The 24636-nt window shown below is 39.8% G+C and overlaps 2 protein-coding genes across 2 annotated transcripts; one reads left to right on the forward strand and one right to left on the reverse strand.

Moving 5' to 3' along the window:
* The first annotated feature begins 2084 nt into the window (after window positions 1-2084).
* On the forward strand, window positions 2085-2699 carry LOC137272042 (uncharacterized). Its single transcript, XM_067804416.1, has one exon. It carries the CDS (start codon window positions 2085-2087, stop codon window positions 2697-2699), a length of 615 nt encoding a protein of 204 aa, XP_067660517.1.
* Window positions 2700-18271: 15572 nt separating this feature from the next.
* Window positions 18272-22945, reverse strand: LOC137290656 (probable E3 ubiquitin-protein ligase MID2). Its single transcript, XM_067821735.1, has 3 exons — window positions 22884-22945; window positions 22057-22338; window positions 18272-21747 (listed from the first exon to the last, which is right to left on the reverse strand). Exons 1-3 carry the CDS (start codon window positions 22912-22914, stop codon window positions 20738-20740), a joined length of 1323 nt encoding a protein of 440 aa, XP_067677836.1. The 5' UTR covers window positions 22915-22945; the 3' UTR covers window positions 18272-20737.
* Window positions 22946-24636: the final 1691 nt, after the last annotated feature.

Consider the following 24636-nt stretch of genomic DNA (forward strand, 5'->3'; position numbering starts at 1 on the left):
GGTACCCAGATTTGGAAAGGAAGCAGTGCCCGTCCACTTTGTGAATCTCGTAGGTAATGCAAGTGAAGTTTTTCTCTTTAATGCACATTTGATAGCATTTCGCTGCCGTTAGTCTTCTTTTTATATGTCTGTCGTTGTGACCAGTGATACGGACGCCGGGGTATGTTGTAAAACTGTCACCATAAGATTTGCAGCCTGGGAAAGAGATTGTAGGATCACATGTACACATACATACACACACATTGCTTTTCAGTGGCAATATCGATATTTAATAGAAGCAAGTCTTTAACAGAGAGATGTACAGTCACCATGATGCTTATAAAATCAGCTTCTCTCTCTCAAGTCATCTCACGTCCTTCTCACTACATTTCTTAATTTAATCAGGTTACCCCAACGCTGCCTTTTAAGGCCTTTCTTGTTATTAGAAAATCGCACTCAGCTCATCGTTTGTGGAACCAGTGGGTCAGTGACTTTGTGTTTTTTATCGGGATTGAAGGGCTAAAGTCGTTTTCACAACGACCAACGTAGCGTTTAAATAGTTTTCTGCAGCTGTTTCCAGGATAACACCTATTACTGCAAAACTGAATTACGTCTGACACAGCTTTTGTTGGCAGAGTTGAAGCTGTACCCTTGCAAGTTAGGGTAGCACACTAGCACCTACTTATTATGTAAAGAATGACTCAGCAAAAGTACCTGACTTACGAGTCACACAGGTGTTGTTGGACGGGTTGAAACTGTAACCTGTTACACATTTGCAAGTCCGGGAAATACATCTAAACTTTCTGTTTGCCGGACAGTCAGAGTTGGTTGAGCATCTGGATTCAAGGGAGCTGTTGACTGTCTGACCTGAAGATGTTCTCACTTATTTCAGGCTGCATTTTCTGATTACGATACATGGCATTGTAATTTAAAGCAACAGATTAAATTGTCAAGTGGAGCATTTTGTAAATCCATACTTACTAAATCCCAAATGTGAGCAAATGAGTTTTGATTTAAGTCGCTTTTTGCGTAATATTTCAGCAACATATCATAGCAAGGAGCATCAGAAATGAGCTTCACACATGGGTGGTTGTGACCTTCAGACGACAGTCATAGTCTCTTTCCGTTTTTACATACGCGCCTCTGTCATGATATATAGTACTAAAGACATTAGAAAATTTACAGCCAGCGTGTGCCTCCGTTAAAAAAACATTACGTAAACTAAATCACCAGTTTTTATAGAAAAGAAAATACAACAGAAAACGAAACAAAAAACAAACAAAGAATAATGATAGAAAAGGTGTTTCAACCAAAGTTTTCTGACTGAAAACACAATTATGTTATGAATACTAACATCCAGATCCTTTTCAGGTGAACAAAGATTTTCCTCTGGTTAAACACAGCTCCATGGGTTAATCACCAATATCCTGTCTATATTTTTGCCAGCTGAGCTTGTAATGACTTTCCAAATAAAACTGACTTACGCCTAATACAGCTGTTGTTGGCAGGGTGGAAGCTGTACCCTTGCATACACTTGCAGGCCTTGGTGCGACAAACGAACTTCCTGTCTGCTGGACAGTCTGCGTCAGTTGAGCAACTGGATTCAAGGAAGCTGCTGATCATGTGACCTGTGCATGTTCACGCTTATTTTAAACAGGTATTTTAACAAAACAGGACATAATGAAATTCAGGGTATTGATTTCAAGCATCACTCGTACTGAATCCAGGGTGTGGAAATAGTAATATTAATGAGGTTAGTGGTTAAGTGTCAGTATGTTGTAAAGTGTAGCTGTATCATTATGAGTGAATGATACACATGACAACATTTTATACCATTTGGTAGTTTACAAAACCAAATGCCGAACAGATTGACAGATGTCTCTTTGGCAACCACTGAAAGATCATGCAGCATCTCCACCAGGAACTCAACCATCGCTGACACAATACCGTACACCTTAATCACAAGCTTCATCAGCACGTTTGTTATCTCTGACACCATCTCGTACACCTTAATCACAACCTTAATCATCCCTAGGCTTGTGGCCTTCATACGAATAAATACTTTCTCATTCTTTTAGTTCTTGTGACTTTAGTACATTACCGTAATGAACACCGTGACCATCATTGTTACCATCACCCTCAGCGATATCCTCATCTACACCATCACCATCAGCGACATCGTCACCCTCAGCGAGATTCTCATCTACACCATCACCATCATCGTTACCGTCATCCTCAGCGAGATCCTCATCTACACTATCACCATCATGCTCACCGTCACCCTCAGCGAGATCCTCATGTACACCGTCACCATCATTGTTACCATCACCCTCAGCGAGATCCTCATCTACACCATCACCATCATCTATAACGTCACCCTCAGCGAGATTGTCATCTACACCATCACCATCATGCTCACTGTCACCCTCATCGAGATCCTCATCTACACCATCACTGTTACCATCACCCTCAGCGAGATCCTCATCTACACCATCACCATCATCTATAACGTCACCCTCAGCGAGATTGTCATCTACACCATCACCATCATGCTCACTGTCACCCTCATCGAGATCCACATCTACACCATCAATATCACTGTTACCATCACCCTCAGCGAGATCCTCAGCGAGATCCTCATCAACACCATCACCATCATCATTACCATCACCCTCAGCAATATCTCATCTAATCTGTTTGAATGGCATTTTAGAAGTTGATGGATAATAGAAACATATAATACTTTATGGATAGCAGCTTCGTTATTTCTATGATGCGACGTTTCGTCAACCTCGTACACACCCTCACCCTCAGCTGCACTATCACCCTCATATCGACAGATCATCAACTGCACCACGACCCTGGCTAGCTATTCTCTAAACGCTAGTAGCGCTACGAACTTCTTAAGCCCATTCTTAACACATGGGCTACGATCAAAGTTAAGAATTTTTAGGGCTACGAACGCTTCGAGAATAAGGCCCCTGATCTATACCATCACCCCCATCTACACCATCACCCCCATCTACACCATCACCCTTATCTACACCATCCTCTATCTACAAGCCCTTGAAGATCCAGGTTAGAACTGGTCTTCATAAACGAGACCGGGTGGTCTGGCTCGCTGACTTGGTTGACACACTTATTCGTATCCCAGTTGCACTGATCAATGCTCATGCTGTTGGTCACCGGATTGTCTGGTACAGACTCTATTACCTACGGCCATATAGCTGTAATATTGATGAGTGCAGCGTTGAACAACAAAACGCCCAGTAAAACTCTTCCACACCACCAGTCTCAATACAATTAGACTATTTCTTGCATAAAGCATAGTTCTCAGAAAGTCTTGTCTTAGCAATGGTCATAAAAGAAGTCTTACGCTCAACACAGACTGCGCCACCACGACGTCTCTCCACACAACGGGTGTTTGATTTACAGTTCACCTGGGAGCACGCACCTGAAACCTGAAAAATACAATGTGATCCCAGACCCAGTCGTTGCTGTTGTTCCTGTCAACATACAAATCCGTCTTATCTGTTTCACGTGTAGGGGATCATGTAAATTGGAAAACTTGTGTTTAAGGGTCCGTTTATGAAATGTGCCTGCATGCTGGAGTAGTTGTTTGTAGAGGTATCCGTATGTAAACTGACTTTTATGTTGGGACAGGGGTGCAGGGGTATGTGCATGTAGAGTCTTATGAGTATAATTACATGTTGGTGTACATGTATGTTGCTGTAGCTGTATGTTCGCGTCAACCTCAAGCAAAAGCTATGTTCCGGTCCCACAATCCTCATTTGGTTTGACGTTTTATCTCGCTAACCACCCAAAACGCAAAATCTGAAAAAGCATCACGATCTTCAGGAAACAAAATATGCAAGCATGCTTTTGTATGTTTGAGAAAGGCAGGAGTCCTCTAGAATCAAAATTGGATATTAAAGTGCATGAAAAAGCAATTTGAAACTGCAATCGATTGCCGAAGTGAGTCCACCCTTCAGATTTACTAAAAGAGCTTCTTCTGAAGACACCACATACGCTCCCTTTCAGGGGTATGAACTAATCATAAGGACATCACATATTCTCATGTTTTCACTTATTCAAACATGATACCAAGGGTTCAAACTAAATACTGATTGGTCACACAAGCATAAGCTCTTAATATATTGTAAATAGTGCCATCTTGAATCTGGACCCAATACTTTTGAAAGACCAAAATGAGCGTGTCCTTGGAACAGCCCTCGTGTAAATATTGATCAAGCAACCCAGTGTGCTTTGGAGCTGCTCAAGACTAGTCATTATCCGTGTTTCCAGCTCACACGAATATACGCATAATACATAACACTTACTTGACTCTTATCCCTTGGGTAAACAGACAATCTTTCGATCGTCCAAGAACCTCTAGGTTTGTGAGAAAGATGACACGTTAGTGTCTCAGTGTCATATGCAAAACTCATACATGATCCCAGTTGGGTGCATCTAAGGCTGCATAGCTTGATTCCAATACCATAAACTACTTCGTTCTCTGCCGGCTGTCCACTGGGGAGGGTCATGTAGACAAGCATCAGAACAAGCCGTACCATCTTCTCAACGGTTGTAAGTTGCAAGTCTCAGAATGTATCATGACATGTACCACAAATTGAATGCGTTCATCCCGGCTCCCCAGATGGCTCTGAAGAAAGAAATAATTGCCCACGTAGCATCTTTAGTTGGTATATAAAAAATGGGCAAGTAAATGGCAAAAACAATGATGACAAGTTTTAATCGCCGGTACTGTATTACAGTATCTTTCATCGGTAAGACTGTAATTTACAAGAAAGTGGAAAGCCAATAATATGTATGTGCTCATTAAATATTCACAAATCTCAATAGCCCTGTATTTTTCGGCCATCATTAATAGGGAGTTTTCAAAGGTTTTCGTATGAGATACTCTGTTGTTAAAAAGGTACACCTGAACATTTTTTAATTAACGTTCGAAATAGAATTGAAAACATTCGTTCCTCATTCATGAGAAATTTTTGCTAAAAGTAGAGTATATTGTACAAGTATACAGGATATCATGCCATATTATGAACATATGTTGGTTTCAGCAGCAATTCAGCTGCATGATATCTTAAGAGATTTACATGACTTTGGTTTGAGAGGCCGTTTGCCTCATTTCATATCACAGTTTTTAGCAAACAGACAGTTCAAGTTCGTGTCGGATCATCCCTGTCTGACCATTATCATCGGGATCAGGGGGTTCCACATAATGTTTAGCATAAAATCAATAGTCTGTCGAAAGTATTAAATGATTCAATAGCTGGGTCATTGTTTGTGGATGATATTACCGTTTCATGTCGTCGTTAAAAAGCATGCATACCACTGAGATACAATTGTAGATGTGTTTAAATAAAATTCATAAATGGTCACTTGAGAATGGATTTAAATTTTCACAGATAAAAACCAAATGCATACATTTCTGTCGGAAATATAAACTCCATGAGATCCTGAACAAGGCACAAAAAATTATTAAACGAATGTTCGTTTCATTTTTTTCTGTCAATGTATTACTACCGCATCTAATATTGTGAGGAACATGAGGAAGTAAAAGAATAAAGAGTGGAAGAAGATTAAATGTCATATCACTCAATTCGTGGATTGTATATTGTCTATGTAAATTGCATTTCCGTCAATAAAAGTCGAATTAATTGCTAAATTTTAAAAAGGATATATATTGCAAATATTAAACTTTTAATTTGGGAGAATGAAACAATCAAATGGATAAATGTTGAAAAGCATATACATGATAAATAGGAAGTAAAGCATAAGAAAGAATATCTCGGATGGTTAGTGACTCTACTTTCAAAGGAGACTGAAGTGGACTAAATTAATTGCCTTTCTGCCAAGATACATTGTCTATCAAAGTATTTTTCATTGTCCTTAAATGTTGATATGTGATTAGGTACTAGATTTATGTGGGATTTACTAAATATTTTACTGTGTTCTGCTGACAGATCTTAGAAGTGTACAATCTTCTTTTATCTTTGTATACCTCGTAGTAGTCACGATGTAGCTACTATACTGTCGATGCTACTTAAAATCTTAACTCGCTCACTGACTCACTTTTGTCAATGGTATTTAAGGGAAACTTACTCTCCCTCCCATTTCACATCATATGCATGCGATGATCTTTTACCCTGCATACGCTGGCCATCTTCTGTAACCAATGCCAGTCGTAAGAGGCGACTAACGGGATCGGGTGGTCTTGCTTGCTGACTTGGTTGGCACGTGTCATCCTATTATAAATGCTCAATCTGTTGGTCACTGCATTGACTGGTCGCCGCCGTGTGGTTGGAATATTGCAGAGTGCGGCGTTTAACTAAACTCAATCAGTCACTGTTGAGACCATCACTCTGAATATGGTCGGTTATCAGCAAATATAACTTACAAAAACAACAGTATCATAATCTGAACATCACAGGCAATATTCACAAACGATAAGTTCCACTGAATACATACGTCAAACATTCTGTGTTCTCTTCTCAGATGCATTAAAAGTCTGAATTATTTACAGAATTTCTTTTCTTCTCTTAAATCCAAGTAAAACGTCTTCTGATGTATATTCAGTGTTGCCTTCAGCCACACGGCCATTAATCATCTGAAATTCTCCCAAATACTTTTAACTTGACAACTACCGAATACGTATACAATTGTTTCTCTTTCTTTAGAACAGAATGTATGTAGACAAGTGTCTTTTGGACCGATGTTATTTTTTAAAATGTCTGTGGGAATAATATTACATAATATCTGCATCTGCAACAATTTCAAATTGCAAATTTTTGTACATCGATTTGTCATTGTGGATTAGTTTCGTAACATGGCGTCATCATACTGTGTTTCAGAGACTCTTTCTATGGGCAAGTGGTTTATTGTAATTTGGGCCTCTTAAGAAAGCATAAAACGTTTTAAGCCTTTAACACTAAGTTTGGATATATGGAATGGTAAAACTGGAGAAAATGGTCTTGTTAAGAACATATCTCCTCTTTAAGCATATAATTATGGAAGTTTTGGTAGTGTAATATCTCGGCTTGTTTTGATTTGATAATTTGCTTGTAGTTCATGAGTATAGAATTATCCTGTAGTGATTCTCATAGATCACATGTAGTGTATGCCTACATTTCATCAGCTTGTTACGTATATTAAAGAGTCATTTTCGACAGTCAGAGTTAGTTGAGCATCTGGATTCAAGGAAGCGGCTAACTGTGTGACCTGTGCATGCTCTCACTTATTTCAGGCTGTATTTTATGTTTACGATTCGGGACATTGGAATCTCACGCAACAGATTACGTATACATATCACATATATACATATGGGCAGTAAGCAATGTCGACTTGACAACGACTGGCAGATCATGCACAGCCTCCACAGCACCTCAGTCTATTCTGTCACCATCTCCTACACGTCGCACACAATCTGCATAGTACCTCAGTCAACTCAGACACCATCTCGTACACCTCAACTATCTCGTACAACTGAACACCACCATCCTAGGGTTTCTCTGACAGCACACGTACACCTCAACCACTATCAACCATACCAAGTTGTGTATGTTCCTAGCAGTTCCACCATCCGCTGCTTTAACCTCAGCATCACTTAGGTCTTTCTTGATAGGCTGCTCCTATAGTAAGTTCAAGGCAACGTTGCTTGTTGGAGGTCCAAGCATACATACGTCACCTCTCACCATTAGTGTGAAATATGTTCATTGTCGTCATTTTTGGCTTAAATTACATCTCTAAAATTTAGCGATATTCGATAGATATTTAATTAACAATAAAAGATCTCTATGTCCTATAGCCGTCACTACCTCTCATACACTTACTGTTGTCTGTGATATGAATAGGTGAGGCAAGTATTTAAGAAATGCAATATAACTATTCATAACAATACAAAACATAACTGTGCTGTCGATTACCAACACGTAAAGTGAGTGAGTTAGCATTTGTCACATCGGCAATATTCCAATCACATCGTGACTCTGAAGTCTACGATCGAGCGAGCGAGCGAGCGAGTTTAGTTTTACATCGCACTTAGCAATATTTCAGCTACATGGCGACGGTCTGTAAATAATCGAGTCTGGACCAGACAATCCAGTGATCAATAACATGAGCATCGATCTGCATACTTGGGAACCGATGACATGTGTCAACCAAGTCAGCTAGCCTCACCACCCGATCCCGTTAGTCGCCTCTTACGACAAGCATAGTCACCTTTTATGGCAAGCATGGGTTGCTGAAGGCCTATTCTACCCCGGGACCTTCACGGGTCGTCTGAAGTCAACAGTAAAAACAAGATAAAAATATAACGATAGAAAACCCTGTCAACAAATGAAAGTAAACTAAGTACAATATCACAGCGTCAAAATTAAAACAAGCAAGTAACCATAAAAGTATATATTCGGTATCATTAAGGAAGGGTCAATAAATTCTTTCAATTTGCAAAATCTTCGTTTTTGTTTAAAAATATACAACTTAGTGTTTACAAACATATTTTAACAGTATGGAAAACACATCAGACCGTGAAAATGCCATAACTATGTTCTTTAAAGCCTGATAGCGAGTTAGTGAGTTTATATTTAACGTCACATTGGTAAATATTTCAGCCACATCGTGACGATAACATTTAACACTGAAATTGAATATATGCATATCATAAATACCTGTCGTCTAAGGGCAGTAAAGCAACTAGAATAGCACAGTTACAATTTAAAATTAGTGCGGAAAGGTAGATCTAATGTCACTATTTGGACAAGACGATATAAAATACGGGCTATATATCCCCAACAACTGATTAAAGCCTGATATATTTTGTTACAAATGGCATATTTTTTATTCAAACTGTCATGCAGGTAGCTAAGGTACTCTATGTCCTCATGGACCGTTGTGTGGTGATCTACCTTCGGTTTTGGCGATCTGGACCCTGTTTTTATTATAATATTGTATTGTCCAAATAGTGATATTAGTTTTAACTTTCCTCGCAAGTTTTAATGATCATTGTAATATTCTAGTTGTTTTGCTGTCCTTCGTTGACAGGTTTTTATAGTAGACATATAATAATATATTTCATTTCAGTATTAAATGCTCTCGTCACGATATGGCTGAAATATTACCGATGTGACATTAATATTAACTCACTCACTCACTTATTCACACTGTCAATATGGAAATCCACCTGCCACTCAATGTCAATGATTTCCACGTGCAAGTCGTTTTATCCATGGGAACTGGAGGACAATACACATGTGTGATGTATGATGCTGTTCTATTGTCGTTCACTGTTCAGAACCTGTTTGAAATCGCAGCTTAAAATGAAACGTTGCTTTGACACACGCTGAAAGAAGTCAGATTATTTTATTTTTGGAATCTGGTCAAACTCAGAGGCAGGTAGCTGTCCGCTTTAATGTGGTTCATAGCACAATTAGTAGACCGTGGCAGAAATTTCAAGCCAGTTGGTCCGTCGAATATGCATGTTGAACAGATCGTCCCAGAGTTACAACTTTAGAAGACGACAGCTATATCAATAACAGATTTATAACCGCAGCAGATCTTCAGAGAGAACATTTCTATGTTGTCAACAATGGAAGGATATTCAGGAGCACCAGTCGTCGACGTGTAAGGACACCCGCACTGCAATGTAGGCGACCGGCGGTTCGTCCGCCACAAACACCATGTCCCCCGGCAGGCGCGTTAGGAAAAGACATGACCGCTGGAATCTACGTCAGTGGTCAACTGCTTTTCATCGATGAAAGCAGATGCAACTTCACCTTCCATGGTGGTCTGCACAGGATTTATCGTCGCAATAGAGAGAGAATCACAGATGTCATGCCATGCAAAAATGTTTTGGAGTCTGGACACTGATAACTCCTAGTGGACGTATTCTACTGCACGACGTCGACAGTAATCTTATCGGACGGCGTGATCGGGATGGGATTCTCGCTCCTATAGCATAATCATTCCTGCAAGCTATACATAGCTTTTATGGTCGACCCTCCTTACTGCAAGACGACATCGCTAGGTCTCAAGTGGCCAGTACTGTCGCGAACTTACTTAAGCAGCAGGGTGCAGAAGGGGATGGAGTGGCCAGCATGCTCGCTAGACCTTAACTTTATTGAGCGTGCCTGGGATGAACGTGGTCAGTGTGTGTAAACACGTCTCTCTGTTATTCTTTGGGGACGCTCTTTTCCGTAATATCCCTCAAATCTGATGCAATCTCGCTTACTCGGCCACTTATCGAAATAATGTTCCTCTGCCCATGAACAGTGAATTATTACTTATTTGAAGATTAATACGACTTCGTCTTGATATCGCTGACCCATGCTTGCCATGAAAAAGCAACTGAGTCGTAAAAGGCGCCTAACGGGATCGGGTGGTCAGGCTCGCTGACTTGGTTGACACATGTTGTGACTTTTGTGACACATATTGACACTGTAACTTGGTTGTCATCGGTTCCTAATTGCGCAGATCGATGCTCATGTTGTTGATCACTGGATTGTCTGGTCCAGACTCGATTATTTACAGACAGCCGCCATATAGCTGAAATATTGCTGAGTGCGGCGTAAAACTAATTCACTCACTCACTTGATATCACTGAATATGATATTAGTGGGAATTTCCAATATATAGTGCCGATACCCGGTTTCGACCTCTCAACCTTTCGCTTGCTGGCTTGGCGGTTTTACCCACTACGTAACGCTATGAAGATTGAGATTGAACTGTGTGTTCCTCGCAAGATGGGTAGTGTGGGAAGCCAAACTATATCATTTGACCCTTAATTTAATTACGCCTAGTATATTTTCTAAATGACCTAATACAAACGGGCTATATAAATTCAAATACTAACGGTAGATCATCTTAATATACCCTTGCAGGAATATACCCTATCTACTGACCATTATCAGCTAGTTCATCTGACAAAATAAAATGCAAATACCATCATAACTGAAATCTGACAAAATAAAATACAAATACTATCATAACTGAAATCTGACAGAATAAAATACAAATACTACCATAGCTGAAATCTGACAAAATAAAATCCAAATACTATCATAACTGAAATCTGACAAAATAAAATGCAAATACTATCATAACTGAAATCTGACAAAATAAAATGCAAATACTATCATAACTGAAATCTGACAAAATAAAATACAAATACTATCATAACTGAAATCTGACAAAATAAAATGCAAATACTATCATAACTGCAATCTGACAAAATAAAATCCAAATACTATCATAACTGAAATCTGACAAAATAAAATACAAATACTATCATAGCTGAAATCTGACAAAATAAAATGCAAATACTATCATAACTGCAATCTGACAAAATAAAATACAAATACTATCATAGCTGAAAGTGGCAAGGGATGTTCACAAACAATATGTTTTATTGAATACATACAACCTTTAGAATGTTCTCATGTCAGATGCATTAAAAGTGTAAGTATAGATTACACCAGGTCCATTATAGTTGGGAAAACGAAATACAAAAGTTTCTAATGAGTCAGTCGGGAACTGATATTCGAGGGGCGTTCAATAAGTAATGCCCCTGACCCACTTCCCGTAGCAGTAGAGCAATGAAACTTGGCACACTTATTAGTCTTTCTCTACATGGGAACCACCCAAAATAATGCATTATTCCCATTGTTTAATGCAGTTCTGGAGACCGTTTTTGTAGAACACCCCATTTTGGTCCTCAAACCACGAAGTGACTTTAGATATCAAGGTTGCATCATCTGGGAAACGCTTTCCTTTCAGAAACAACTTCATGCCTGGGAAGAGATGAAAGTCAGAGGGTGCAAAGTTAGGAGAGTAGGGAGGATGGGGGGAAGGGGTGTGTGTGATTTCATAGCCACACGCCTGTGCTTCTGATCTGGGAACATGCGAGTTGTGCACCGGAGCGTTGTCCTGCAAGAGGAGGATACCTTTGCTGATCTTTCCCCGCCCCATGACTTTGATTTTTTTCTCTTAATTTCCTCAAAAGGGAAGCATAATAGGCTCCTGTAATTGTGGTACCCTTTGCCAGGAAATCTGTCATCACTACTCCACCCTGGTCCCAGAAGACTGTGAGCATGACAAGGTGGGAGCTGTTTCCACAGACTTCCTGCCATGTTTGAATTCACGATGCCAGCATTTTACAAGGTCATATGATACGTTTCCTTCATTTCATCAAAAGTTACCTGTGGTGTGCGTCCTTTCAGATATAAAAACCGTATCACAGCGCGACACTCAGCAGGCTCCATTTCACTCCTTACCCAGTTCAAACACTTGTTAATCTGAAACCACAAGTAGTTCAGAGCTCAATTTTGCCCCATTATCCATAGAGATATCATTCAAATCACATGCAAATGTTTAGCTAAACCAGACAACTGGAAGTGGGTCAGGGGCATTACTTATTGAACGCCCCTCGAATTTTGAGTCTGATTTTGTCTATGTTTTTTGTTTGGTTTGCTTTTTCATTCTTTTAAGGGCAACGTGGTCGTGAGGTAACTTATTGGTCTAAACGTTCACTCTCCATGCAGAAATCCGGGTTCGATTCCCTAAATGGGTACAGCATGTAAAGCCAGTTTCTGATGTCTGCCATGGTGTTATGGCTGACATATTTCTGCAAAGGGTGAAAAATTAAATTCACATGCTCACTCACTCTTTCTGAAAGTTGAACACGCTAAATTAGTAAGCATCAGTTACATTCAATCTAATGCATGTTCAGATCGCTCATCCACTATCAGAGAGAGGATAGTACGTAGACACGTCACACTGACAGTGATCCCTCTTCTTGCAGTGTACCAGAACAACTGGTGAGATTAATTTCCCTACCACTTATGATTAGGTTTAGAATTGGGCTTCAGCATCCCACACTTGTCGTAAGATCGGGTGGCCAGGGTACCGTGACTGTTGACACATGTCACCGTATCCAAACTGCACAGATCGATGCTCATGATGTTGATCACTAGATTCTGTTCAGAGTCGATTATGTACAGACTGTCTACATATAGCTGGAATAATGTGGCGTAAAACAACAAGCCAACCATAGAAACAAACAACAAAAGCGTATCTAGTTTTCCATAGATTTCATAATCACATCTGAATTGCAGCTAGCTTCAACATTCTCCAGTTTTTGCACTGAGAATTCTGTCACGAGTCATCTTTCGTCTCTCGGACTGATGTTGCACATGTGTATTTCGACAGGTAGCAATATCGAGTTCTTCGCATTTGCCTCAAGGCATGACAATTACACATGTTTCTTATGTACTTTTTAATGTATCAAGTCCATGATGCTTACTGGTGAACTCTAGACGTCGGTATGTTGTGAATCTTTGTGAATAGATTGTTTGACGCATGAGTGATGCATGTTCACGTTAAACGTGAAATGATATTGTTGAATGTACACGTATACCGAGGATAGTTGATGTATCTTAACTCGCGCCTCGTTGTCGTTTCCTGTTGACAAATATTTCACTCTAGTCAAACAACATACACAGCTCTGTATGTCAAATGACAATATCACAACAAAACCGACTAACGTCTGACACAGCTGTTGTTGGCGGGATTGAAGCTGTAGCTTGGTTCACACTTGCATGCCTGAGTGTATCATACAAACCACTGGACAGTCAGTGTCGGTTGAGCATCTCTATTAAAGGGAACTACAGACCGTGTGACCTGGGCATGTTCTCACTTATTTTAGACTGCGCTTTTAACAAAACAGGACACAGGGTATTCAGGGTATTACTTTGTAGCAGCAAGAGTACAAAATCCAAGCATTGAAAACAGAAGGAGAATGCTTTTGAGCACCTCACGCATATTTGACCTCATCGTGTACAACTCCAACACCTCTCACAGTTTCTCTGACACCACCCATTCACCTCAACTACAACCATTTTAATCACATTAAGATACGTATTTTTCCAACAAAGAAACACATACTTGGGCGACACTCAGGACAAAACGTTCCTACATCTGGACCCTTAACCTCACCATCAGCTACCCCTCACCTCACCATCAGCTGCCCCTCACCTCACCATCAGCTGCCCCTCACCTCACCATCAGCTGCCCCTCACCTCACCATCAGCTACCCCTCACCTCACCATCAGCTGCCCCTCACCTTCATCGATATCACCACCTGCAGCTACAAACTGTAACACTAATTCAACCATAAACTCTTTTTTATCAATAATTCTGCGTGAATCAAACAAATAACACATGTTAACAAGAAGTGATTTTGTGACAACCTAATGGTATATGACATAACGCCGCTGAGTAAAAACAGTTACATGTATTAGTTTGGAAAATTGCAATAGCAGCTAAATTGAGTGAGTGAGTTAACTTCAGAGTCTACCTGAAATGTACAGTCAGAATCCAAATGTGAATAAATTTAGAATGCTACTTTTTTTTCGAACGATGAGATGTTCCTGACAAGATCTTTTAAATGTATTTGTCAGGACTGAGAAACAATATACTAAGAATGGGTGATTAATGTTATGTATCATCTGTGAAGTTATTTATCATTGTAATATACACCTATGCTCGTCCTCTGTATATGGACTAGTGGCCTTTACTAGATTAAATGATACGTCATTCGACACGTCGGTAATATCTCAACCTCTTTCATGGCATTAACTATAGTGCTCACTTAGAATTCATAAATCAAAGAGTTACATAAAAAGGCAGCAACAGACAATATAGCAGAAAATATAATAAAATAAAATGGTAATAGCGACTAAGTCAGTGATCATGATCTTGAAGAAGCATCATCATCTTTCAAGTAGGCCAAGGCTGGATACTGGAGATGAAAGTAAGCTGTCAAGATCCCGAAAGTAGGCCAAGGCTGGGACACAGGACCCTCTGCATGACGAGCAGAGGGTGCTTGACTGTGGGAGTTGTATGTTCCAATTTTCACTACATCCAACAAAGTTCCAGAATGTGTTCTTTATTTTGACAGTGTAACCCTAACTATCACATGTGTTAGAAGTGTTTTCTGGCTAAATCATCATTTCAATTTGAGCGGTATCAAGTAACGAGCAACCCATTCCATCTCCGCTATGTCCTCACCCCCATCTACGCCATCACTCTCATCTACACTCAAATATACACCATCACACCCAATCTTTGAGAATGCTTCACGCAGAAAAAATAACTCAAGACCTTGTCTCAACGAAGATAAAAAATACGTTTCTCTCTTGACACTGACTGCGCCATCATGACGTGTCTCCGCAGAACGGGTGCTCGATTTACAGTTCATGGCTGTATGTACGTGTGGATGTATGTAGGTCTACATGTATGGAGTTGTGGATGTAAATAGGTCTACACATATGTAGGAATTAGTATTACAGGATAGCTTAATGCAGGGATGACAGTATGTAGGTAGGGATATACTTGCATGCAGGACAGCTTATTTGTATCTGTACGTTCATGTTAATATAGTCGTACACATACTGACGTATGTTGAGGTGAGAGAGCGACAAGAAAATCCTCAACAGCGTCTTCACGGGGAATGGAGTTATTAACGCTACCAAGCACACAAAAAGGAGGTTGCTCTTCATGTGCCTTGTATGTTGTGATACTTATATTGAAGGAAAGATTCTGTGTATGTGTTCTCTCTCTGGGGTTTGCTCAAGACTATTCACAGACTTTATTATCCACAGTTTAACATAATATATAAGACTTACTTGGTCCCTGGCCCTTGGGTAAATAACCAATCTTCCCATGGTCCACGAACCTTTATGTTTGTGAGAAAGATGACTCTCCATACCGTTTGCAAAACCCACATATGATCCCCTTTGGATGTATTTAAGGTTGCATAGCTTGATTCCAGTACCGTATACGACTACGTTTTCTGCCGGTTGTCCATTGGGAAGGTTCATGTAAACGAGCAGCAGAACAAGACGTACCATCCTCTCGGAATGTATTAGGACAATTACCACAAGTTAGATGCTATCATCGGTATCCCTCAGTAAGGACGCGAGACCCTCCCTGAATGCAACCCAGCTCAATGGATGGCTCGGACGAAAGACAAAAGTGCCTCCTTATCAGTTGTAATTGTCAACCTGGCATCTATATATTTGGTATATTAAGCATAAGACGAAAAAATATAATGCAAATGACAAGTTTTAATCGCACTTACTATGTTACAGTGTCTCTCATCGATAAGGCCGTAGTTCACACGAGATAGGAATGTCGGTAATGTGCATGAGGTTATCAAATATGCACAAATGTGATGCGTTGTATACGTGTTCTGCCAGTTTACATTCATTACTCATCTGGGGTAATATACAGTTTAACAATACTGACACAGTAGAAAACGTTATGGTAAGTTATAGCGGCAGGTACCTCAGATGTTCAATGTCATGTAGACACAGCAGAATTTATCACCATGCGGAATTTGTTTCCGACGATATTTACAGCTAGTCTTTTGCATTGAAGTTCTATATTTAAGTTACATCAGCTTTTGTTGTTAACCCAGTCCTGCGTATGTCACCACATACCCACTGATATGAAATGTGTTGATTTTAGTCTTTTCTGCTCAAAGCTAATTCACCGATATTTATCGATAATCGAGCTCCGTGATCTATAAATGATTGCCAGACCTACCTCTCACTCACTAGTGTCTATGAGTATTTAACACCATATATAGTCACTTCAGTTTATCGTTCAATTCGTGACTGTGAAGCGTACAGAACAATGAAAAAACAATCCATAACGACATGAAAACGACATGATCTAAAAATGCTTATATATCTCCATATAACCAATTGGACAGCACATCTGCTGCAGCAAATAGAAGTAGAACGCCTTAACGGTGAGCAGTATGTGTACACCATCACTCTATCGGTTAGCCATTATCATCACATTTACCTGACAAAAAGACTTATTGACTTGGTCATAACTTGAACTTGGCAAGCAATTTACACACACGATATGTTCCACTGAATACATACGTCACTATTCTGAATGGTCTCGTATCAGATGCATTTAAGCTGTACGTATAAATTACAATAGACCCATTATAGTTGGACGTAATGCACTAGTCGGTATATCATGCGGTATGCTTTGTAGCATGAGTTATATCCAGTTGTAGTTTATGAGATGTCTGTCTTTGAGGGCGGCATCGTGTTCCAACTGATCCGATACGTGAATGAGTAAATTTGTTTGCCTTTCGCAATATCCCAGCAACATCACGCCTGGAAACACCAGAAGTGGGGTTCACACCTTGTATTCATTTTGGGAATCGAACCAGACCACATTGTAATCCGGTCATCCTCTCTGTAATGCCACGTGGTGTACTGATAAGATTAATGCATTAGCTCATACATTTAACAGTAGTATTCACTTCTTATTTATGAAAAAAAGCACGAGACCAACAGTGTTATAACAAAGCGGTTTGGCCTAAAATTTAATTGAAAATGTTATTGGTCTTTTGGATAGATTAATAGTAGAGGGCTGGACTTGTTATCAAAAATACTGTTATTGTACTTTAGGACTTTGGATATTGATGGAAGATATATAATGGTAGATGGAAGCATTAATGGAACGAAAAATAGATGAATATATATCCCCAATGATTCTATAAATGGCGTAGGTGCTTTAGGAAAGCAAAAGAAACGCAAGTTTCGAAAAAATGAAAAAGTAATCGGTCATGTTTAAGTCATCAGTTTCAAAACTTGTCAAAAAGACAGAGTTCCGTTTCTTTTGCTCTTTAAATTTCTAGTTACAAATAAGTTCATAATATTAGGGGTGGATTGTATTTGTGTTTTCAAATTACTAAGCCAGATAAAATTCAGACTTTTCTATTACTAACGTCCCTGCTAACACAAAAACGTTTTCAAAACGTTTTGAAATCTTTCCGCATCGTCAAAAAAGACGTGCTGCAAACGCAAATGTGTGGATTTTGTTACCTTGTGAAATTGTTTAGGAACATTTGGACTGAATCGTCTTGCGATTGTGGAGATATCAATGAGTGAGTTACTAGTTCTATTCATTTTAGCTAAGATCAGGTATTTCTCAAGGATGTACATAATTCAGTTTTAGATTTAGAATTTAAAATTATTTGTTGAGTTTTGTGAAAATAATATCCCCCAGTCCAACGATATTACTGGGTTACTCTGGTGGGATGAATTCAGAATTGTAATTAAACATTTTGTTAATAATATAAAAAAGCTCGTCGAGAACAGCACAATCCCACATAAACGTTTAGAACATCAGTATCAAAATCTATGCCGCGCAGGATACACTAATCCCCATCAATATACTGACCAAATTAAGGAGTACAAAAACACAGTTTAATGATTTCTAAAACATGAAAAAGGTCATTTAATTCAGTCAGGGAATAAATATATATTAAAGGAACATCATTTAATTACATGTCAACGAAAGACAGTAAAACAACTAGACTATCACAGATAGACATTTAAAACCAGTAATTCAATCTAAAACATGTTAACTATGCATGACAAAAAAAGGATGAAAAACTTACATACCCTCTCAGGTGGACAATAATTTACAGTACTTTAACTAACCACCTTTGACAAAAACTCTGAGTTACTAATTCAAACATAAATAATTTATCGTTGTTATGGAATTTTCAACACAGTCAAGCAAGACATAAATGACTTTGATTCCTTCATCACAAGGGATCCAAACCGAAGGATCCTCGCCTTTCTAAAGGCATTCATGAGTATGTGTGGCCAATACGACATAGCCGCATGATGACCTCTTCAAACATGGACTGACGTCCCAAGTAGGCATAGTCAGTGTAAGGTTTTATTGCATGTAATTCATTCATACCTACTTGAGTGTCACACTTCTTCTGCCATCATATCATGGATATGAGATCTAACGTAGCTGAATGATCGGTGTGTGGAATAAGATGTGGTGTAACAGATTTGTTGAGTGCTGTCTTGTCAGCAAAATCGGCCATTGGTTAAAGGTATTCCAGAAGATACTGTTCTGGATCAAAGACGTCAAATAACCGGAATACTGTTCAACAGACGCGGCACTAAGTGACCTTCAACACTCCATCGGAATAACACATAATAACACATAATAACAGGCTTCATCACCTCCATCTCCTGAAGCTGACAGTGATAATGAGACTAAAATCCATTGCGAGGCTTATATGAAAAGGGGTGGATGAAGGGTTGCAAAGTGGAGCCTGGGTTTAAATACTGGACAGCTGAATAAGTGTTGTATTGACAAAGTTGTGTGTTGGGGAATTTACATTTTGCATTACAACAAATGAGGAAACCCGCACACGTGGCAAAAGCAGTAACCCGCTTTAAACCAGATGCTTCACTAACACTGACTGTCCAGCAGACAGAACGTTCGTATGCTTTGCCCAGACTTGCAAGCGTGAATAAGGGTAGTTTCAAAACCCCTGTGGTTTGGTAATTTATTTTTTTAGCAGTGGGCCAACCCAAATGCCATCCGTGAAGATATGGGTTAGATTTGGTCTTGTCGTAAAGGTGACCAACGGGATCGGGTGGTCACGCTGGCAGATGTGGTTATACATGTCCTAACTGTTTAGACCGATACTCGTGATGTTGATCCCAGGATTGTCCAGGTGTTATCCAGGAAACGATCTGAAAGTTACGGCGACCGTAAATACCCACCTTCAAAGTTTTTAAGACTGGCTGAGATTTCTTTGTGCAAATGGACCCCTGTTTCTTGCTATCGATGCAAGTGAAAATAAAAACTTACTCATCTAGTAAATTGTTCCACAAGAGATGAGTGTCATTTTCTAATGATAACCCGGTACACTATAACAAGTAAACCCCTATGTTTAAAAAGAACGAATCTGCTATAGAAAAAAGCTATATGGTCAAGACTATATGTATGATCCTACATCTATTACCCTTCCCCAGGTTGCAAATATTATAGTGACAGTTTCATGTCATATCCCGGTTTGACTATCACAGGATGTAAATGCAAAGGAATGTCATCTTTAGAGGGAAAGCGAACGCGTGTGTCACTGACGATTAGTTAAAGCGTTGCTCGACAATAAACGTGACGTTGATGTGCTCAGTCTCCGATAACTGAAGAACAGTATATGATAATGCATCTTGCACCATGCCCAGTACACATTCACTTTTGTCTGAAGGTATTAAATTGTATGATGATCTTGCTTCTGTCCAATATATCAACTACTGTTGGTTACCCAGTCGTGTCGAAATCGTTCGCAACACGATGGTTATACTGCAGCTAACAAATCTGTGACACCACTTCTGACATTGATCACAATACTAGCCATGGTCCCTGGTATGACGATCGACCTTCCTTCAGTTTCTGGCGATCTATAGCCCGAGTACATATTGTATTGTCCTGAATAAGTCATTCAGCACACGCATGTAAATGATTCAAGTTAGAATTCGTCTTCAAAGGCCCATGCCAAACAAAACTCACATGAAGCTGAATTTGCACAAAGGGTACGTGTCTAAGCACAAGTGCATGTTCTCTGTCTGACCCGTGAAGATCCGGGTTAGATATGGACTTTTGAAATCCATGCCTGTCGTAAGAGGAGACTGACGGGATTGGGTGGTCAGGCTCGCAGACTTTATTGACACATGCCTTTGTATCCCAGTTGCGTAGATAGATGATCCTGCTGTTGATCTTGAAGTTTCAGTTCAGGGTGAGGGGCATTCACAATGTCGTATCTACGGTGTGCACATGGACAGATAATAGTGTGTCACAATCCATATCATTACGCAATGTCCAGATGTACATGCCTGATCTACGAATCACAAGTCGACAGCTTCACTACAGCGACGAAATTATAGTCACAAATCACATACATATAGCCCATATTGTCCAAAGCAATAGCTGATGGCTTTCTGAACTGATCCGATTTCTCAACAACATTACACACGAAAGATCCACATGTGTTAAGCTGGAGAATTACTTCTGATGTATGATCAGCCACAAAAACAGCACCACTGGAGTCTACTGCAGTTCCCATAGGGTTTTTATACAGCTTCTTCTTCTTCTGCCACAACAATTTCCAGTCCTTTTTAAGACACGTCAGTGCATGTGCAGAAAGATCAGTGATAATCATTTTCCCCCCAGGAGTCACAGAAACGTAGCAGTTGTCTGGTCGTAACACGTTAGGCACTGGGACCTTGTATCCATCTTGCACTTTACCATTCTGGTCAACGATGTCAACATCTGTCCCAGTGGTCACAAGAAACATCCCATCCCCTAAATACGCAATCCCATCATACGACTTCTTGGTTTGAATTCGTTTCTGAAACAGTAACTCATCCTGCATGTCATAGAGTGCAATTGCATTTGGATCTGACGTCGTTACAGCCACGGTATTATCAAGGTGGCATATCCGGATAGGTTTTGCCTCAAGGTTAAAAGAACGTCTGTTGACTTCCTCCAATGTTGGATTTAGCGTGATGGCCAGCAGACTTTTCCCTTCGTAATTAGGCGCCAGGATTATCTTCTTCTCATCCTGAACAAGTACCGTGAGATCATAGCTTACCTGATCCCCGGTGGCGAGGACAATACGGCCCTCTACAGAACCCGATACTGCTTGGCTGCTGTTGTCAGTCCCTTTCAAGATATTGGTATCAGTTGTGTGAATTATAGAACCCGATGTAATATCACGAGACTGGACTCGTTCGGCATCATCCCGATGGTAAGTGCTGCCAATATCCTCACTTGCTGCAGATGGCACATGTCTCGGTGCCTGATGCATCCCGGTAGGGGCCATCTTAGAATTGGATGTTGATACCGTCACTACAAATACAAAACATGACACTACAGACTGACATACGTTATTAGTAGTCTGCATTTTGTTGATTATAAGGACACAAATTACAAAACCAATCTGAAAATAATGAACAATTCATGAAAGAAAAAGCATTTTATTCTTCTCCACACACGTTAACTTAGAGGAGTGTCTCGATTCCTGAGTAGAGAACATTATTCTCAGATGCGTATCTGCGAAATTACGCACAAAGGAAAAATACGATACATATCTATAGCCAAGTATTAAAGAGTGTTTCCGTTAAGACAATTAAATAGAAATAAATTTAAACTGTTCACCACATCGCTGTAACTCATCACGCAAAGACGTCAGCTTGAAATCGTGTTTGAATTGATTGGCCCAGGTCTCTTTAGATTTCTTGCGATTTGGAGGTCTTGTTCTTCTTTTGCAGATAGGACATTTGAAGCTTTTGCTTTCTCCTTCAACCGAATGTATTATGTAGTCCTCTAGACATTTGCAACAGAACGCATGTAGGCAAGGTAGGCCTCTGGGATCTTCGTAGACATCCTGGCAGATAATGCATTTTAAGTTATTCTGTATCACAGTCGACACGTCAATAGCTGTCGAAAAGAAACGTGCAGTCAGTGTGCGCAACAGCATCAATCCCATCCCCCACCCACCCCACAAGAAACACATGCGATAAAGCAAGGTTCTTATTCCGTCTTTTAGTGAAAGAATTACTGTCGATCAGATTGATTTTACCATGACAAGGGGTCAGTATTTAAAATTATGGTTCATGAAGACAAAGAATATTTATAGTGAAATGAGCGTTCATGTTTGCAATTGTATTTTTAATAAGGAACGGTTAAATTTGAACAAATGTCTTTCTATATATATATACACACATACATACATACATACATACATACATACATACATACATACATACATACATACATACATACATACATACATATATAGATATGTGTGTGTGTGTGTGTGTGTGTAGTAAATAGATTGTAGAGTGTGTGTGTCGGAGTGAGAGAAAGAAAGAGAGCGAGAGACAGAGACTGATCGAGAGAGAGCGCGACAGAAGGACACACAGACAGACACACTCAAACCGAGTCTGATGCGTGCTATAATACACTGAAAGCTTAGCACTTACGCAAACCTTCTCTGCTACCCTCCCCTGCCATCTCGCCACTGCGTAGTTGTAAACTGTAAAGCGAAAGTAGGCGGGCAAATCCCAAAATCAGGCCTATTAATAGCAACATGTCACGATAACACTTTGCAACGTAGTATGGCATAATCATCGATGGTATTTGCAGTCTGTGTTCACGGGGGCGTTCCACGTGTCAACAGCAAGCGCTTGCGATCAATGAATTCCTGTGGTTGTGTAAGTCTGGGGTTAAGTCCTTTACTTATGTCAGGTACTTGTGATCAGCTTGTACATAACGCTAAAAACTGTTATCAAAGTATTTACTATCACTGACGAGGACTTAGAGCTATATCCTACATAGTGCCAAGACCCCTTCATTGATAGTACATACCTTGATGGCAGTTTGTATAGAAGTAAGACCCCGTATGTGACAGCACATACCTCGATGGCAGTTTTAGCGTTACAAGTGCCTGTGGTGATTAGTGAATCGCTGTGTGCCTGAGATCGCCTCTAATTTACCCGCATCATTTGGTGTCTTCCTGGTGTGATATGAATAAAGGTAACCTAACGTGCATACCAATGACAAAGCAAATTTAGTCGAACTGCGTACAGCGAATTACAGTTAAAATGAATTAATATACTGAATTATAAAAAGAAACCTGAATTATGAATTAGATTGAATATGGATAGTGCAAAGTAATTAAAGGCACAATGTCACACTAAACTTGTAAAAATACGTAAGGCATTTCTCTCAATAATACTAACAAACAACACTCAGGGAAGCTACCATGTAATTTATTCAAAAACAAATCCCGTGTTTAGATTACAAAATTAAATTAAAAAGTTGACTGAATGCCACGGTGTGTTAAATCGTCTCTCGCGCCGAACATAATTTCAAGCGAACCCCATAGAGTATATATACCTTGGAACGCTCTTTTGGAATATCTCATAAAGGAAGCTAAAGTGAGCGTATAAAATATAGGCCAAACTATTGTCGCAAATGTGTGATATATATGCCTTAATATAGACAGATATTAATCTGATGCAACTGAGGGTTGTGGTGAATTATACAGCGCGCATCCAGCACGCTCGTGTTTGAAAACTATTCTGCACGCGTGCAAGCTCATGTGACCACAGTTTCTTGTGCCGTTTGATGAATGTGCCGGTGGCTAGGAAAGAACACGTTAGCAGTCCTTGAGGGATAAACAATTTATAAAACGTATAACACGTGTTGAAAGTGAACGTCAATCAATTGATACTAGGCTGTGATTGTTGCACGTGCCATGAGATGCAGTAAACGGACAATTCTGCCGAGGTCAGGACGGCTACGTCTCACGTCAGGTCAACATAATTATGGTACCACATTGCAGGTTTTATGTTAAAATGGTGCTTGCCTAGAGGTTTTACGTTTGCCACACGGTATCACATAGAAGTGAGGTTAGGTTTACACCGCTCTTAACAATAATACATGAGGCCGCATACCAATTAGTCAAATATGTAATATCACAGAGGCAAATTAAATAATTCGACAAATAAGCGTTGTGGTCTTACCTATTAATTACTAGTAGTTTGTTAGACATTGGAAAAAAGGTAAGTTTAGGTTTACTCATCAATATTCCAGCTATATGGCAGCCGTCTGTAAATAATCGAATATGAACCAGGCAATCCAGTGGTCAACAGCATGAGCATCGATCTGCGCAACTGGGATACGATGACATGTGTCAACCAAGTCAGTGAGCCTGAGCGCTCTATCCCCTTA

This window comes from Haliotis asinina, chromosome 1 (genome assembly GCF_037392515.1).
Source record: "Haliotis asinina isolate JCU_RB_2024 chromosome 1, JCU_Hal_asi_v2, whole genome shotgun sequence".
Taxonomy (NCBI): Eukaryota; Metazoa; Mollusca; class Gastropoda; order Lepetellida; family Haliotidae; genus Haliotis; species Haliotis asinina.